At 52.2% G+C, this 17,534-nt stretch overlaps 2 protein-coding genes across 7 annotated transcripts in view; both read right to left on the bottom strand.

The window, feature by feature from the left end:
- Positions 1-2,073, bottom strand: part of ABTB1 (ankyrin repeat and BTB domain containing 1) — a 58,150-nt gene extending 56,077 nt beyond the window's left edge. For 5 of the 6 annotated variants that reach the window (XM_074878789.1, XM_074878792.1, XM_074878787.1 and 2 more), the window contains exon 1: positions 1,882-2,073. In XM_074878789.1, the coding sequence (XP_074734890.1) occupies positions 1,882-1,937 (56 nt within the window). In that variant the 5' untranslated portion in view covers positions 1,938-2,073. Of the gene's footprint in view, positions 1-1,157; positions 1,742-1,881 lie in introns of those variants that run through there. The other variant, XM_074878788.1, reaches the window with a different exon arrangement.
- Positions 2,074-2,711: 638 nt separating this feature from the next.
- Positions 2,712-17,534, bottom strand: part of PODXL2 (podocalyxin like 2) — a 33,521-nt gene continuing 18,698 nt past the window's right edge. The window contains exons 3-8 of the mRNA XM_074878892.1: positions 15,167-16,059; positions 13,980-14,054; positions 10,853-11,009; positions 9,245-9,306; positions 7,386-7,565; positions 2,712-7,035 (exon numbers count right to left, since the gene is read on the bottom strand). Of these exons, the coding sequence (XP_074734993.1) occupies positions 6,826-7,035; positions 7,386-7,565; positions 9,245-9,306; positions 10,853-11,009; positions 13,980-14,054; positions 15,167-16,059 (1,577 nt within the window). The 3' untranslated portion in view covers positions 2,712-6,825. The remainder of the gene's footprint in view (positions 7,036-7,385; positions 7,566-9,244; positions 9,307-10,852; positions 11,010-13,979; positions 14,055-15,166; positions 16,060-17,534) is intronic.

A 17,534-nucleotide genomic window follows, 5' to 3' on the forward strand; every position in this document is an offset into this window, starting at 1 on the left:
TTTATCCAGCTGCTCACTCAGTCACATTCTCCTCTTTAAAAAGATGCAACTTTGAGTCTGTACAGTAACCTCCAAAGGCATGACAAGAACTTGCATTTGACTTGGGGAGCTGTCAGCCGCGGCTGAAGGGGCATCAGTCACATCTTCAACCCGAAGAACAGCCTTCTGCAGCAAGGCCTGACAGCTCCCTTCAATCTTAAGCAGTACGTCGGAGAAGAGGAGGATCAAACCCACCTCCTGCTGACCCCTAACAGGGCAGCAATCACAAAACAAGCCTGAGCATTTCAGCAGCACCTTCACATTCCTACAACACTCACAACCTGGATGCTTACAAATACGTGGCCACACTTTTAACGCCAAGGCTGGATTCTCATCCTGCCTGTGGCTTTTCTTGCCACAGGTGACAACATCAGTGCTACTCCAGACTGCTCTTAACTCCCGCCACTTCCTCGTTCTGCATGTTTAGCCTGTAGCCAACGCTGGCAACGCTCCCTCTTTGGCACCTCTAGAAGCCAGCCTTTGCCTTGCACACAAACGTCCTACACAGCCTGGCTCTTACAGTCTGTCCCAAAACACTGCAACCACCATCTCTCTTAGTAACATGTAAAAGTCCCTCTCTGGCCTTCACAAAGATTCTTAAGCTGTTCTTCTCATCCGCCACATCAGTCCCCCCCTTTCACTCCCTCCATCCTTTCTGTCTCAAACTTCAGCTTCCTCTGACCACATTCAAAATCTGAAGCCACTCAGCTCCTTTCTACTCCGTCTCCTGTGGTCAGCTCGTCCCCTCTGCTTTGACAGCGTTCCCAGACCGATCATTTCTCCACTATCACTTCCGTGTTGGTCATCTTAAACCTCTGCAAGGCCACCTGCAGGGCCCCTCCTTCTACAGTAAAGCCGCAATTTACTGCTTGCAGTAAACTAATCCAACACAACTGCTAACAATGATCTGCAGACCTCGTGTATCTGCCTACTCATCCTTTGTTAGCGAGCACCTCGAAACAGAGAGGCTCCTTCTGATTATCTGGAAGATCCACGTGTTGGAAGCTGGAAGAATCAAGTGGAAAAAAAGGCAAAGAGCATTCTTAGACTCAAACTGTGAGATGCAGCAGAAGAGTCTGTTGTAAACTCTGGGCCTTTGTGTTACAACATCCACTCACCCTGCAGACCACAAGCCCATCTGATCTGAAATCACTGCAGCTAGGCCATACTGCTCCAACGTGAGCAAGGAGACTTGACCCAAAATTTAGCAGCCCGGTATTTCTCAGCCATACTACCACAGCCTCCAGCACAAGGTGTCAAAATATCTCCACAGTGATTACTTCCCAGAGATCTAGCTTCCGACCGACGCAAATACAGGTTCCAATGGTAGAGAACGAGCAGCTGAAGAGACTTTTGCAAGGACGTTTGCCACAGACAGCACCACAGCAGCGAGGTACGCAGCCCCGCCCGACGGTCAGACGCCTGGATTTCAAGAAAACAGGCAAACCTCACACAGACTTGAGAGCGCTAGCGAAGACTCCGCGTACACCCAATTCCTTGGGGGAAAAGCAAGGCGCGTTTATTTATAAAGAAATAAACTCTCCGCTTCACACCGCAGCTAGCTCCTGGCCCCGCGGCCCCTGGAGACCCCCGGCTGCGGGAAGCCGCGGGCTCAGCGGCCGGGGAAGGCCGGGCAGAACTTCTGGTAAATACAACCCGCGGCGCGGCCCCGAGAGCGTAACGGGCACGGGGAGGCCAGGCTGCCCCGCCAGGCCCGGCCCCGGTCCCCCGGGGGGCTACAGCCGGTAAAGGCAGCGGGTGCTGCGGGGGGACGCCCGGGACGGCTCCGCTCCCCTCCCCTGGCCGCCGCGGGCCTGGCGGCGCGGCCCCGGCCCGGCTCACCGGACGCGGCTCACGTCGCCCTTCTTGCAGCTGGTGAACAGGTCGCTGGTGTCCATGGCCGGGGCAGGCCGCGGGGCGGCGGCGCCGCATTGACGCGGAGAGCGGAGGGCAGCCGCCGGGACCGGGCCGCGCCGGGCCGAGCCGAGGGAAGGGGTCGGAGGAGCAGCGGCGGCGGCGGCGGGACGGGGCGGAAGCGGCGGCGGATGTAAACAGGGCGGAGGGGAGGAGCGGCCCCGCGGCCCAGCGGCGCCGCCACAGCACCCCCCTGCGGCCTGGGGGAGCAACTGCCGCCAGGCGACGGGGCGGAACTGGGGGTGCCGCTGCCCCGGAACACGGGGAGAAAGGGGGGAAAACGGCGGGGAAAGGGGGTCTGGTCTGGACCAAGCATGGCGGGGGGGATGCTCTGGAACACGGCTGAGAGGGGAGCCTGGTCCAGAACGTGGTGGGGTCTGGAAGACACGCACTTGCGTGGGGTCAGCTCTGGAGCAGGGGTGGGATGGTGGGGGGGCTGGTTGGGGGGCACCTGCTCTGGGACACGGATGGCACAGGGTGGGCACACATGCAGGGGCTCTGCTCTGCAGCAGAGGCTTGTGCTAAGCCAGCCTGGCAGGGAACAGGGGTCCTGGGGGGGAAGGGGGCACCCCACAGGGCTGGGACTTGCACCCCACATGGGGAAGCCAGTTTCCCCCAGCCCGGGCACCTGGCACGGCACTGTGGGGCAGGGGGGGCAAGGCTGACCGCCCCCCATCCCGGCAGAGGGACCCTGGCCAACACCGTGTGAACAGATGTGAATTCAGGCAGATGCAACCAAGCAAAGGACTCCACTCAGGTCAGTGTTCAGACACCCAGGAGGTGCGTTTTATTGCAAAGAAAACAAAAACCACAACCCTGTCGCTTCCAGGGCCAGACGCGAGTGTTTCTAAGTGTTCTCCAGCAGCAATCCCAAGCAGGGGCCAGGGCTTGCAGGCAGTTTAGGTCCAGCAGGAACAAGGGCCTTGAGAACGGCTGGGAGCCTGGCTGTCAGCGGAGACGAGCCCACGAGGCTCTCGTGAGCCAGCACAGATGAAGGTGGTGGTTGTCTCTGACTGTTCAAGCTGCCCCAAACCCTCTGTGAAGGAGAGAGGTGGCTCCTGCGTGGCTGCGAAGGTGGACGGGAACAGACGAGCTGCTGAGGGCAAGGGCTGCTGTGGGATCCTGCTGCAATGCTCTAAGGTCATACTGCAACAATCCATACGATAAATATAGCTCCATTTCATACTGCATCCTTCGGCCAGAGGGATCCTTAAGCTGGCATCTGGAACTGTATTCTCAACCTGCATTACATACTCCACAGCACGGTTACTGGGTCACTTCTCACTGTTTCTTTACACCCCTCATGCCACCAGGCGTCTGCAGGATGCAAAGCCCTAGCACATGTTGGACTCCACATCACAGATGCTGTTCTAGGCATCTGGGAGGAATCTGCAGCTTGGCCATCCCAGATCTGGCCACCGTCCCACAGAGATGGAGAGCCACGCTGATCTTGGCCGTGCAGCCAGCCACTGCCATCACCAGTGTTCCCAGGGGCACAGAGCTCCTCACACCAGCACCTGATGCTCTCTCTGAAGAGCCACCTCCATTTCAAGCCAGAGCCTCTGTTTTCTGCCTGTGCTCCCCAGGATGAGACGGGGCGAGTGGAGGAGAAGGCGGGGAGATGGAGCTGAGGCCAATGGAGCTCTGGACCAGTGACTGCGGGGAACGTTCCATCTCGTTGCTTTGCAGATGGGGATGTCCTCACACAAACCATCCCTGACGTGCTTGGTGAGAGCCCCTCTGGTCACAGGCAAGTCCAGCAGCCCCTCGTGAATAAAGCAAGTGACTGTCCTAGGCAAGTCATAGGAAACAAATACGCAGAGCTAAGAAGGGGAAAAAGTACTTTTTTCCAATTATTTTTCGTCTCCAACTCCCAGCAGCCACCAGGTGTCAGCGCGATCAAATGTTTGGCAGATGGGACGAGTACGTGGAAAACGATTCCAGGAATCACTTTGTCTCCTGCATCTGCTCTGCTGCCTGGCACACCGCTCTGAGAAGTCCAGCTTTGACAGTTTTTGTTAAAAAGAAGTTCAACTACATTAAGGTGATAGAAAAGCTTCCTGTTACAAACGCTAAGACAAAGTTTCTCTTCCTCTAAATCCTCCCTGTGTAGAGCTGGAAACCCAAGCACTGAACAACAGAGTAAGTGGGCTACCAACAGCCTCTCTACAGTGCTCCCCAGCCCGCAGGTCCCCGGAGATGACCCGTCTCTGCAAGGCTGAGGGGAGAGGGACAACAGTGCAATCGACTTAACAAGATCAGCCTAGTGCAAAAAACATGATACAGAGGAAAAACAAACAGTAAAGGTATAAAAAGTATCACCAGACTAAAGTGAAATGCTATTAACCAGTAGATTTCTGGAGCTAAACTGAGATCATACAGCCAGGTGCACCCTGTCAGAGACAGCAGATTGTTCACAGCCTTGTGACAGCCACCCTTACACACTCTCCAGATGCAGAAGAGAGCTCTACAGTCTCTGGAAAACCTTCAGACCGTAAGAAGCCAGAAGAGCAAATCAGGAGAACTTGCTAACTTATTAATAAGCCCGCACAGTCCCCTTGGCTTCTTTAAAGTTTGAAGACTTTACACCAGGTGAAGAGGTGCTGAGCCCAGCCAGAAGCATTGCTTTATCAGCACCTTGTTGTTTCTCTGAATTAGTAAAGGGGAGAGAAAACAGGGCAGCAAAGCAGCTCCTAGCAATGATGTGCATCAAGGAAGTGTTTTGTGGGTGAACTGATTCACATCTGATCGGTGCCATTATCTTTTTAATAGCCACTGGGCATTAAAAATATATTTAATGAGGATTATAGGAACATTTATACGGTGAAACTGCCTAAAGGCCATGGCCATGCCAGGCCCTGTTATGCTAAGTGCTATACAAACTTGAATTTTAACTCCATGCTTTAATTTACTCACCATATCATAACAACAACTTGCATTTAATCCTGTGAGCTCCAAAGTGCCATCAACACAGCCACTGAACTTGTGCAGTCTGACTGCACAGACCCATCAAACTCAGCAGGAGCCATCAGCAAGGGGTGGTCATGGACTGTCCCCCGTCATCAACTGCTGGGGCAGGAGAGGGAACTCCTCTGAGCATCTCTGCAACCCTACCAACGAGATACAAAAGGAGCTGATCATCTCCATCTCCTACATAACACAGGGAAAGGTATGGAGGCAGCATAAAAAACACTGAAAACGGGAATCTGGATAGGAAACCAAAGGCTGTCGCCTTTCTTGAATCCCTAATAGACTGATCTCCACGTGGTCCTACCTCGAGACGATCTGTGATTCAGTTTGTATGCAAAGCGCTATGCAAAATGAAACAACAGACTCGTACCTTGGCTTAGGCACTCACATCAGGGATGAACATGCTAAAATATCTGTACATACAGGGGTAGATTTACAGGCTTGGCATCAGGCTGCATATCTGGGGTCTTTCTGTACAAAGGTTCCCTTAAAGACCAAATGCGAAGCTGCATCTCGCAGTAAGCAAGCACGCAGATCACCCTAACAGAGGGAAATGCTGCTGCCTCTGACAGAAGCAAGTCCCTCAATCCCTTGATGACAGAAGAAACAAATGTTCTGGGATTTCAGGCTTGACAGTAGTTCTGAGTCTCAGTTTAGGCAGGGCTCAGAGAACAATTATGCATATTCACGTGCCTTTTATCACACATCTTCAGGGAGCTGGAGCCTCAAAGTTGCCTGAGGCATGCCTGAGAACGTTCATTGAGGAGCTCTTAGATCTGGTTCTCATCTCATCTGAACTGGCTTTTACACTTGCTTAAATGCAGTGATTTTAAAGATGTTACCCCAATTTACACCTGTGGGACATTAAACACTTCCCCCCCTCAGGGCAGGATGTTGAAAAGGAAACAAAAGGACCAGAAGATGATCTGCTTCCAATTTTTTACTTTTCTCCCTGTATAAAAAGTCTCACATAGTCTTTACCTCAAGAAGACCAACTGAAACCAAACTATCCTGGAAAACAGAACAGGAGTGGAGGAGGCCTGCCAGTCTAAAACTGATACTTAGACAAGGGATACTTCGCTGCTGATTTCACAGGCTGTTGCGTGAAAGAGGCATGTAAATGTCCTTTTTTGAGCAACTCTCCAACCTAAAGCAAATTTTCAGCTAAGATGCTGCACCATGGCACCGAATTCTCTGCAATCAGTCAAGCAAGGGTAAAGTGCTCAAACTTTGCAAACTCAGCTTGGAGCTGTGAAGCTGAAAAAGGGAGTGGGGCTGTTTGTGGTTCAAGGGGGGAAATGAGATGACAGTGGGATTTTTTTTCCCCAAATGTAAACATCAGCCCATCTAATTAGCAGCTGAATGCTAGAGCACTAGAAAACCTCTTTTCACATGTGGAATCCAAACTCTGCCCAGGATATCGACTGAGTCTTGGCTCCCCTCCATCCAGAATGCACCTGCAGGGACTGAATGGGATCTCAAGGTCAGGATGTGGCTGCCGTAGCTCCAGCTGGACTCCCAAAGTGAATTTCCTCCCCTAAGCTGGACTCTTGGTGGCAGACTTAGCCCCACTGCCTTGCTTCTCAAGCCCAGCCACTCCCAGCCACTACCAGAGAGCTACAATAAGTGCATTTAAAGGTGATAAAAGCATTGGTGCTACTGACAGGAACACACACACAGAGACCTACAAACCCACCCCTCCCGCTTCCCTCTGTTCAGTGATCCTCCCGGCTCCAAGCCTCAGATGAGGGCTCAGGACTTCTATCGGAAAAACTTGCCCAAAGACTTGACCCATCCCAAGCCTTTAAGAAGTTCCTGAGAAGCCACCTGATCCCATGGTCCATCAGTCAAGATAGGAGAGAGACAAGTGTATTTAAGGGGGTGGTTCCCTCCTTTCTTTTTCTAAAGATGTGTGTCTTCCTCAAACACATCCACATCCTCGCTCGCCTGCTTATTGATCAGGACATCCCAGCTGTCGGGGCCATTGATGGTGTTTCCGCCGTTCACGCTTGGCTTCTTCTCCTGCATTTCTGACTGGCTGTCACTGGCCACGTCCAAGGTGGGGTTGTCATGGCAGCCGTTCTCAACAAAGCGCAGCTCCTCGCCGTGCGACTGCGAAGGACGAAAGGAACACAAACGGAGACAAAGGAGGACAGGTCTTAATGCTGCTGAGAAGCACAATTAGACCAGGCTGTAAGGGCCACTGAGGACTCTGCAGGGTCAGTGCGAGAAGGTAAATTCACTCCTAGCCCAGCCCTCGCAGTGGAAATGAGCTGTCCTGAGCACAGCAAGAGACAGGTTTGCATCTCCCACACCCGAATGGGCGCCCTTGCTGCTCCAGCAGTGTATCCAGCTATGTCCAGTAAGTAGACAGGGGAAAACAACCTCCCTCTTAACTTTCCAATCCCCTCCTCCCCAAGGGCTAAGAGTCTGGCCACCTCCTCTGCCCGTCCAGTGCTCACCATGTTCTTCATCTTGGGCAGGCGTCTCTGCCAGCAGTTGTATATGAGCCCCAGTATAATGATGATGGCACAGATGGAGCCAATGATCACCAGTACCACAAAGAGTTTCCCATAATCACTGCGTGTCTGGTTGGGGTGTGACTGGCAGCTTGTTGTGGTTGAGTAATTCTGGATGCCAATCTGGAAGGAAGAAAGGAGTACACTAAATCCCCTGGCCTGCAGACAGGTGGGATCCTGTTCAGACTTCCCAGGGTCCAAATATAGGGCCACCGCTGTGGGCAGAGGAACCAAAAGCCAGGGTTGGGGAGTAGGATATACGCTGTCTTACGTGACCAGAAGGCACACGGCTAAATTTAACACCATCTTCAGTGCAAGGTGACATGTCACCAAATGACAGCAGGCACAGTCTTACCCCGATCACCTGCACAAGGATCACACCTATGTGGAAGACAAGGAAGCTTCCATGGGAGAAACTGCCCAAGATTATGAGTACCCAAAACAAACTATGGACCACTGATGGGTGCTGAGGCTTTGGTGACCGTGTGACAGAGAATGAAACTGTAATAAATAGGTTTCCATTAAAGCTCTGGTCCTAAGAGGGTATAGCGGTCTTTCCACTGTCTTGGAAGTGGACAGCTGCCCACTGATTCAAAAAGCTGCCCTAGAAATGGGCCTCTGTGGTTGCCAGCAAAGCCCAACATTGGTCCCAGTGACTCGGCAGATTTCAAGGGGGTTACATATCAATTTGACAGTACGACGCGTGTAAGAGAACACCCTTCCTCCTCCTTCCAGGCCGTGCTAGCGCAAGGTTGGTGCAATGAGCAGCGTTTCATTATTGATAGAGCTGGAGGCAGGTGGTGAGGTGCTGCTCTGGTAGGATGCACGTTAACACAGGGTCACAGCTGCACAAAGAGGTCAAACCTTGCACTGACGCAAAGCCTTCTTTCTGGACAGATCTAGCTGCTGATACCTCAGTCACACAATTTCTAGAGGGTCAGCTTTTCACACTTTCTCTAGTGTAAGCCAATCAATACAGCACTGAGCACTTAATTTGCTTTGTCTAACTGCACCAGTTTGTTAGGTCAGGGAAAAACCTGAGAGCAGACAGCCAGCAAGGCAGTGGCCCAACCCTGCTGCTAACAAGGCAGCAGAATTACTCCAGTAGTGTAAAAAAACCCAAGCTGAACTGGGCACTGAGTGCCTACATATCTCACAGGCCTAAGGGGCAAAGTCAGAAATCATGGGACTAATTTGTCCTCATCTCCACCCTCTTCCAAGCCACCCAGGGTCAGAGGGGAACAGGTGAGGGCTAGAGGCAGCTGGAAGTGCAGCCCAGTCCTCTGCCTGCTCTTGTGTAGGCATCTGTCTAAAGGAGTGAAATGCAGACCCTGGGATTGCAGGAAGAAGGTGTGTGAATGTGTCCCATCTAGTATAGGCACCTCTCCCACCTCCTCCAGCAAAGCTTGAGCTAATGAGAGCAGCCAATGTAGGTAAATCAGCTGTAGGGTGAGCAGGGCCAAACCTGGGGCTCTGCAGCACCCTCCTCGCCACAGGCAACAGTGTCGAAGCGATGAGACCCAGTATCCCAGCAAAACAAATGTGCGAAAAGCAGCTTCACAACCACGCCGGAAAAGCAGGGAGGGAATAACCCACAGTTACTCTCTTAATGGGAGCAGACGTCTGATGGCCTGGCAACTACCAGAGAGGGGAGAAGGGAGTTTGCCAAGTGTCTGACTCATCTGTTTGCCTGCTGTGGGTTCAGCACTTGGTTGGACTCAGATATGCTCCCAGTTTTCAAGGTGCTTATTTTAATTGTATAGCTAGTCTTAACGAATGGATGCAGGCAGACGGGCTCTTACCTCGGCTAAGCTCCTCTTAACATCCCCCAGTGCCATGAGAACATCTTTTGTAGGGATGATGCCTGTAAAGGAGAGGGAGAGATCAGTGCTGCTCTCAGCTCAGGTAGATGTACTCATCACTGTGAAGTCCCCAACAGAGTGGGAAAGTGCAGTTTTGTTCAGTGGTACTTTATATTAGGAGGCTGAAAGAACACAAGGACCACAACCAAGTGTTCTTTAAAGCAGGGAAAATAATCCAGGCATGAACTGATGCTAGAGGCACCTAGGTGCCCTCCCCACAGCTACAGAAGCTCTCAGGGTCTCTGTGCACTCAGAGTGAGCAGCAACATCCAAAAAGTCATGGAGGCAGGTGCCTATGCTGCCTGATCCAGCCTCCCTGTCCAGCACAACTACTTGCACCTGAGCTGCAGCACTTAAGAGGTCCCACAGAGCTCCACGCTCACCAGCCACAACCTTTCACAGGTGTGTTTTGCTTGGCAGAGCACCCTGGTGAGGTGCTGTGCCTGGCACAACAGCAAGAGGCTGCAGGAGACACGCTGTGACAGCTCCACTCCCGGCAGGAGACAGCTTCAGCCAGAGCCACAGGCCCAGCTGGGTCACCCCTTCCTGGGACCCTCCTTCCCTAACAGCTCCCAGGTGCTCTCCAAGCCAGAACAGGAGCAGTCAGGGAGGATTTAGAGGCTGAGACCCATTTCTCCCTTCACCTGCACAGCAGTAAAAAGAGGAACTGAACAAAAGCTTGATTATTCAGAGCAGAAAATACTTTGGTTCCTGAGGTTTCTAAACTCAGGGGTATCTCCCAGCCTGGCTGTGCTTCTGGAGTTCAGAACTGTTTTCTTCTCCAGGATGGGGGATGTCCCCTCTCACGATGTCATAAACTTAGTTTAGAAGACCAAATGTTCACCAAAGCCTTTTCACCAGCACGTGCTCCAGCCCAAGGGCTTGGGAGACATGCAATGATTTAAGGCATCAACACAGCAAATACCACTTAAATGTTAGCTCTATTTTCCTATCACTGTGGGACATTTTAGAATACTGTTGGCTTTTTTTTTTCATATAGGCCATAATGTCAACATTATTATTCTTAGCCGTCTGCTAAGCAGGCAGCAGCATCAGTACAGGAAAAGCACCCCCCTACCAAAAGGGCATTAAAGAGATGGTAAAATGTTCCAGCCCACCTTTCACTGTCAGCTTTTGTTTCTTTGGGGATGCAGGGGAGGCACCATCAGGACTGGCCCAGTTCGGACAAGACTTAAGTAGTGTTAAGAAGTGAACTAAGAGCAGGCTGCCATGTCCTGCCATTGCAGTGGCCTGCCCGTGGAGGAGAGTACATAAGGACTGGGATAAAGCTGAGGGATACTTGAATGAAGGCAATCCAGGGAGGGAGCAAAGCAGGAGACAAAGCGCAGAAGATGGAGCTTCATGCAAGTGGTGGGGGACAAGCCAGAAGGCAGATGTCAAGAAAAAGGGTCTTATGTCCTCAGTCCCCCTCCATCTCTCAATTGGTGGGATTGAAACGGACTGGAGAGCGAAAGCTCCTTCCTCCATTTGAGAGCCCCTTAAACACAGCCCCCCCATCATGGGAAAGCTCCTTCTCTCAGCACTTACCCTGTTCCCCCGCCAGTGTCATGAGCAAGTGCTTGTCGTTCTCATTGGGTTTGCTCAGAGAGATCAGCCAGCGGTCCTGCAGCCCATCCGCCTGTCTAGAGAAGGCATCCTCCACCAGTGCCAACAGCTGGGGACCCCTCTCCAGCCGAAACTCCTCCTGTCACAGGAAAGGGACCTTGGTGAGCACATGGTGGGGACAGGGCACGCGTAGCACCGCAGGGCTGGCAGGGCGGCACGGCCCAGAGCCCTGAGCCAGGCGTGCCCAAAAGCCAGCGATGCTAAACGTGGTGCAACTCTCTCCGCACAGCCCCAGTGCCCCAGCCTGGACCCACACACATCTCCTGACACACCAACCCTCCTCCAGGGCTCCTGTGGCCGCCACACGCTCCACACTCTGCCAACCCAGCTCCCCCAGCACACAGAGATCCTGAAGCGATGTTATGGTGTAAGGCGAGAAGGAAGCAGCCAGGTTCTTCCCCGCAGCCAGCGCTGGGTCAGCGGGTGCCGCTCAGCCTGACGTGCTCCAGCCATCCCTCAGTGGGCTCCTTTGCTGCTTTCTCACTCCTGTGTTTCTATTCTTATCTCCGGTTGCCATGCCAACCTGAAGGCCACACAGATGATTAATAAAATGGAGAGCTCTTGTTGCCATGGCAATTTGAAGCGCTCAGGGCAGGCACAGGCCTGTGCCGAAAATGGCCTAATTGGAAAAGACACCGATGACTGAGGCCTGAATCACAAGGGCCTGCCAGTGCCTCCTCTCATCAAGTTACGGTTTCGGCACGGGGAGGCAGGAGCAGCAGCATGAGGATGCAGCGCCATGCTGCTCAGCTGCAGCTCCAGCCACGGCCCCCCTGGCAGCCTGCAGCTGGTTTGGGGGATGCAGAGGAAGGGGGAGCAGCTGAGCCCAAGAGCAGGAGGAGGACAGAGGTGAGATGTTTCTAGCGATGGGGAAAACAGAGGTTGCAGAGCATGGATAAATTCTCCGTGGTGGAGAAAAGGGAGCTGTGAAGGAGCTGAGGTGGAGGTCGGCTCCTGACGCATAGCCAGGTACCACTGTTGGGTCAGATCCTGCAGCCCTCACTTGGGCAAAATTCCCAGGTATATTGAGTGGGAGAGGTGCTCAGAAAGATACTGAAGTGGCTGCCTTGCCCAGAGCCCGTTAGGAAGATAAACGGGCTGCCAGCTTAACCCAGCAATACAGACATCATCCCTGCAGCAGGTAAAAGCCTGGTGCTACGGAGAACATTAAAGCTCAAGGTGCGACCCTCTGGAAGGGGCTAAGCATCCTCCACGTCCCTCGGCTTTTCAGCGGGACTCGGTACCACACTAGGTTGGGGCATCAAAACATAGGAAATACGTGAGGAATCCCCATTCACACTAATTTAAACTACAGCGCTTGCAATGCAGATTCTCCCTCACAACCCTGGAAATCCAAACACCACAGCGTTTGGATACAGAAACCAGAAAGCAAAAGGGACAGGCAGAGGGTAGGCAAGCTGCCCAAACTGAGCAAATTACCACAGGTAGGAAACAAACTGCATCAACATCAGTGGAAAGGAGAAGAGCGTGATTCCAGCTTCAGCCATGCAAAGTGGTAATGGGAGGCAGGGAACAAAGCAATGTTCATGTTAAATATGTATGTTGACAAGTGTCCCTTTGAATAAAGGGGAAGACAGCACAAATCATTCATTGGGAAATATGTTTTGAAACATGAAATCAAGTAGAAAAACAGTTCAGTCCTGCCTATCCCAGGGCACTGTCTTCTTTCAGCAAGGCAGAACTGAGAATTCAACAATAAAGACACAGTTTGGTCAAGAGACATCTGCTTTTCAGTTCTCACCCTTCCAGTAGTTTAAACAACACAAGTGCAAGTGATCACAGGAAGGAAGCTACTACGTACACAAAATGAACCAGCATTTAAACTCCACAGAAATGGGAGAAAGAGCAAGGGGACTAGGACATGGAGGAAACAGGGCAGCAGGACTTTGGTCTTCAAGGATCAGTTTTCCGAGTTGCATTTGTGAACTGTAGCAGAGATACTTAAAACCCTCCAAAGAGCAAACTGGTTTGCCTAAATCAGGAGGAAAGAGATGACTTTTCATCCACCCCTAAAGCAGTCAGCATGCTTTATTGTGTATAGGAATCCCCCTGTTTTCCCTGCTCCCAAAAAGTTCACCTTAAAAAAATAAAAACACCACACACAAAAAACCCCCAAGAACTCACCAGTACTGGAAATAAGTCAGTGCCACAGAGCCACCCTGCAGTAACAAAGCAGCCGGCTCTGCCCAGAGCAGGAGCCGCAGAAAGCAAGAGTACAGACACACGAGGCCAGAACACAGCTCCCCGATGAAACATTTCTGTCTCGGGCTGTCAAGCTCCTAATCATTTCTTAGAATTATGAAAGGCACCTTGACCCCAGGCCTTTCACAACTGGTTTTAAAGTGCCTGATAAAAGGCCCAGTAGAGGTGAACGAGCCCTTTTACCAGGGAGCCACAAGGGGCTCTGGGCTCATGAATTAACTGCAGCTTTATGGGGATGGATGGACAGGCATTGGATTAGCAGAGCGTGGCTGGTTAACAGACCCAGATAACACACAAGATAACAGGGTGGGGAGAAGAGGCACTTAAGGAAGATTTAGTGACAGCTGCTTGACACAGAACCATTTACACTGCAAATGGGGAGTCCCTATTCCTCTGAGCCATCAGAGGAAGGTTACTATATCCTGGAAGGAGGGGAAGGAAAAGGAAGAGAGGGAAGGAGAGTCGCGCTTCAATCCTGCCACATTTCCTACCAGTAAGAGGTGCAATGTTAAAAGCTCTCCTGTCTCATGAAAATGCAGGTACTGACTGGCACAGACTACCAGCCAGAAGTTAGTCAAAATCCAATATGGGCCTGACATGTGCTAGACTTTGAGCAAAATCTTCTCTCTCCACCCACTCTTTTCCCTTTTGGAAAACAGGAATATTTCTGTCTTCCTCCCCTTCTCTCCACAGCCTCTATAGGGAGGTTGAGATTTAGTGCTTTTAAAATGTTTTGCAGTGAAAGCAGACAGCAAGAGCAGCACCTGCCTCCTCTTCTCTAAGCACTATTCCCCCCATGACATCAGATCTCTTTGGACTGACTTACACAGTCAATGTTATCTGACATATTCAGGATGATGTAGTTTTTCCCCGCAAGGTTGCTCCAATCTTTGCAGATCACCTGGAGAGACAAGGAAAAGACAGCTGGGTTTGGGTAGCAAATGCAGCTCTCCTGCTGAAAGCACAGGGTACACAAGGGACGGGAGCAAGGGGCTGTGCCATACCCCCGAGAAGCACTTCTCCAAGGATGTAACTGTCCTCTAACTCTCTGTATTAAGGAGGAATCACCATTTCAGTGCTAGCGCACAGGGCAGGGACAAGGTTACTGTGCCAGCTTGCCGCAGCCAAGCTTTCCTTCCACCTATGTCTGGACTCCAGGAGGACTCAGGTACCCAGGGGAAAGCTCTCCAGCCTGCAGCCTTATTCTGTATGTGATCAGCACTTAACACAAAACCTAACCAGGAGCCTCTGTGGTCCTTAAACAAACCGGTGAGGCAGGGCAGCACTTTGCAGCCAGGACTGGATGCACAGAGGGACTACATCACTCGCGCAGGGTCCTGAGTACTGCAGGACAGAAAGCAAAATTAAAAGCTTTCCCCAGTACTTTCTCACCAGTCAGCTCCTGCTACCTATCTCCCCTTAACCAGCTGCCAGTTTGCTGGATTCAGGAACTGCAGTTCACCTCACACCTCCTCTCCCATGGGCTCTCCTAGACCAACATCCTCACAGCTCGCTGTACCCCGCTCCACCTGCTCTGCATCTGGTCCCTCTGCAGGCAGCAGCAGCAGCAAAAATAGCACTTCCTTCTCACTCCCTCTCCAGAAATCCTTGGGGCCGTTTTTGTCCTGACACTTCCAATAACGCACGCTGAGGAAACAAGAAGCTTTCGCTGCTGCGCGTGCCCCAGAGGGCAGTTGTTTATTAGAAGCAGGATTTTGTGCAGCAGTTTGTTGGGGAAGATGTGAGGGGGAAGAGCTTTCACCAAGGATCACGGATACCCTTAAGAAGTGCTGTGAAAAACTCTCTCCAAAATTCAGTTTTGGCTGGGTGAACAGAAGAAGCCACTTCCACCAGTCAGACTTAGAGACATGGGCAAGGTTAAGGGGTTAAACACACACCCCCACACACACCCACACACCCCACACCACACCCCACCCCCCCCACCCCCAAGAGAGAGAAGTACCCAGATATCTCGACTGCAAGCTCCCACCCACGCCCTGCTCCCAGTGCTACCTGTGCTGAGTCCCAGGGCAGCTCTGTTGGCAGCATGGCCACGCGGGCATCCCCAGCCTGTGGTGACAAGCTCCTCTCTGCTGCCACAGTCTCAGTGGCTGACTCGGTGTCATTCCAAATGGGATCCAGCGCAGGCTCATCAGCCCTGTCCCACGGAGATGCAGAAGAAGTGGGGTGCTGCTCACTCCCAGAAAGAGTCTGGGTGCCTGGGGAGCTGACTCCAGGAGAGGGTGTCCCCACAGGCGTTTCCACTGTCTGCTCCGTTTCAGTTAGCGCCGTGGGCTCCAGCATCTCCCACCCCACTGTGGTCTCTGAGACCTCCTCTCTGGCCGAATGCTCTTCCCCACCAGCCTCCACTGTGGTCTCTGCAAGCTCTGCTCTCGTGGTAGTCACAGTCAGCTCCAAATCTGCTCCCCCAACAGCCCACGTGTCCCCAGCTGTCACCTCAAAGGGCTCTTCCGAAACACTGGGAGACCTTGCAGCAACAGTAGTAGAAAAAACAGAGGACACAGGCAGAAGACCTGGTCCCATGCTGCTCCCAAGGTCTAAGCCTGGAGGAACAGAGTCCTCTTCTTGCCCTCCTATGGCTGCCTCGGTCACAATACCTGGCCTGGCGGAGGCTGTGGAAAACAGAAGAGCGGAGTCCTCTTGGCCCTCTGGTTCAGAAGAGGTAACCTCTGGCTCGGAGGTCTGGAGGCTCTCCACTCCTCCTCTGGAGTGGTCTATAGGGAGTAGCCCCTCCTCTTCCTCCAGTGTGCTGGAGAAAGGCGTGTGCAAGTCAGGCTCAACAAATTCTGCTGGTGGCTGAAGAGTGGCTGTTTCCCAGTTGTCTTTTACCTGTGTCCCATTCCCTTTCAGCAGGGCCTTCTGAGACGCAGCGGGAAAGCTGTAATCTAAAAAGAGATCCAAAAGACTTCGTGTCACATCCCAAGTAACCATGAACTCTGAGAGGCAGAGAGGCTGCATTGTGTGTGTCTAGCCACAGATGGGGCCAAATGGCAGAGACCCTCTAAGAGCAGGCAGCCTGCCACTGAAAAGAACAATCCCATCTGACAAGTGCAGTGCAACCTCCTGCACTTCCCCAGCTCCCTGTCCCACCCCAGTGAACCCCCTTTCCCTAGGGATAATTCACATGTTCATTCTCTCCACTCCTTTCTGCATTTTCACAGATAGTAATAAATAACAATTTTGACACCTGGCATCCTTAAGGTGAGGTTATGAGTGTTAGGAATCAGGCTGGGACCCAGAGGTTCATTTCAGTTGGGATTCAGAAAGGTACGAGATGGTAGCAGCAGTCAGTCACAAGATAAATGGGAAATGCTAGGGAAGAGAAACAAAACCAAATCCTACTCCCTGGCACACCCAAGTAATTCCACCAAAACCTGAATCAACCTGGACATCTTTGAAACGCAGAACTTCAGTTTGTACAGCGCTTAACAGCAGAAGAGTCATCCCACAAACATCTGCATTATGAGACTCTCGTGTCATTAAGGAACAGTTTTGCTGCAGGGAAACAGAAGCCAGAAACAGGAGCCAAATCTAACTCCCCTCTCTCCAACTTCAGCCCCTGGTTGTTCTGTGGCTCTGACCACGAATACACGTGATGCTGCCAGACCAATGTAGATGCTGAAGAAGATGCACCCCACAAATGTAAGGTCAGAGTAGGCAGTTGCTTCTTCTGGAAGCCCAGCAAGGAGCTGGGATCCCAGGATAAGGAGAGTATCTTTAAGATCAGATGCGTTAAGCTCAGAGTGACAGGCACAAATCCAGCAGGCATAAATCAACCTTCATCTTTCTTGAGAAATTGCCTGTACCCGAGGAGCTGTTTCAGGAGTTTGCATCCCAATTAACTCCCTTTCTCCCCAAGAAGAGCACAGCACATACTCTGACTCAGAAAGACCAGGAAGATGATCCCTCCGCAGCTAGAAACAAGCACCCTGCCTCACCTATGGTGATTATTATTAAGTGACTGCTTGAAATCCCCAAGGCCCCCACATCCTCTCCCGCCTGCCAAAGCTGATGCTCCACAGAGCAGAGTGGGCAGCAGCTGTCTGGATGCCTTACAGAGCAGATCTGCACTGGGAATCTCCTGCATCCCTGACTCCAATCCATCCCCTGCTGATGCCAGAGCGGGTGCGAGCTCCCAGGCAGGGAGGGCCATGTCAGCAAACACATCCATTGCCTTGGATATTCCCTGGCAACCAGGAATGCCCATGCTGCTCCTGCAGCTCCTCCCCATCCCTCCCCCGCAGAGAGCCCCGCAGCTCCCTCCACCCCGAGCAGGAGGTGCAAAGATGCTCCTATTCAGCTGGCAAGTGGCTTCCCTAACCCACAGCTTATTTCCTCCATGCTGTCAGCAGCTCCCTCC

Source organism: Strix uralensis, chromosome 10, assembly GCF_047716275.1.
Source record: "Strix uralensis isolate ZFMK-TIS-50842 chromosome 10, bStrUra1, whole genome shotgun sequence".
Classification (NCBI taxonomy): Eukaryota; Metazoa; Chordata; class Aves; order Strigiformes; family Strigidae; genus Strix; species Strix uralensis.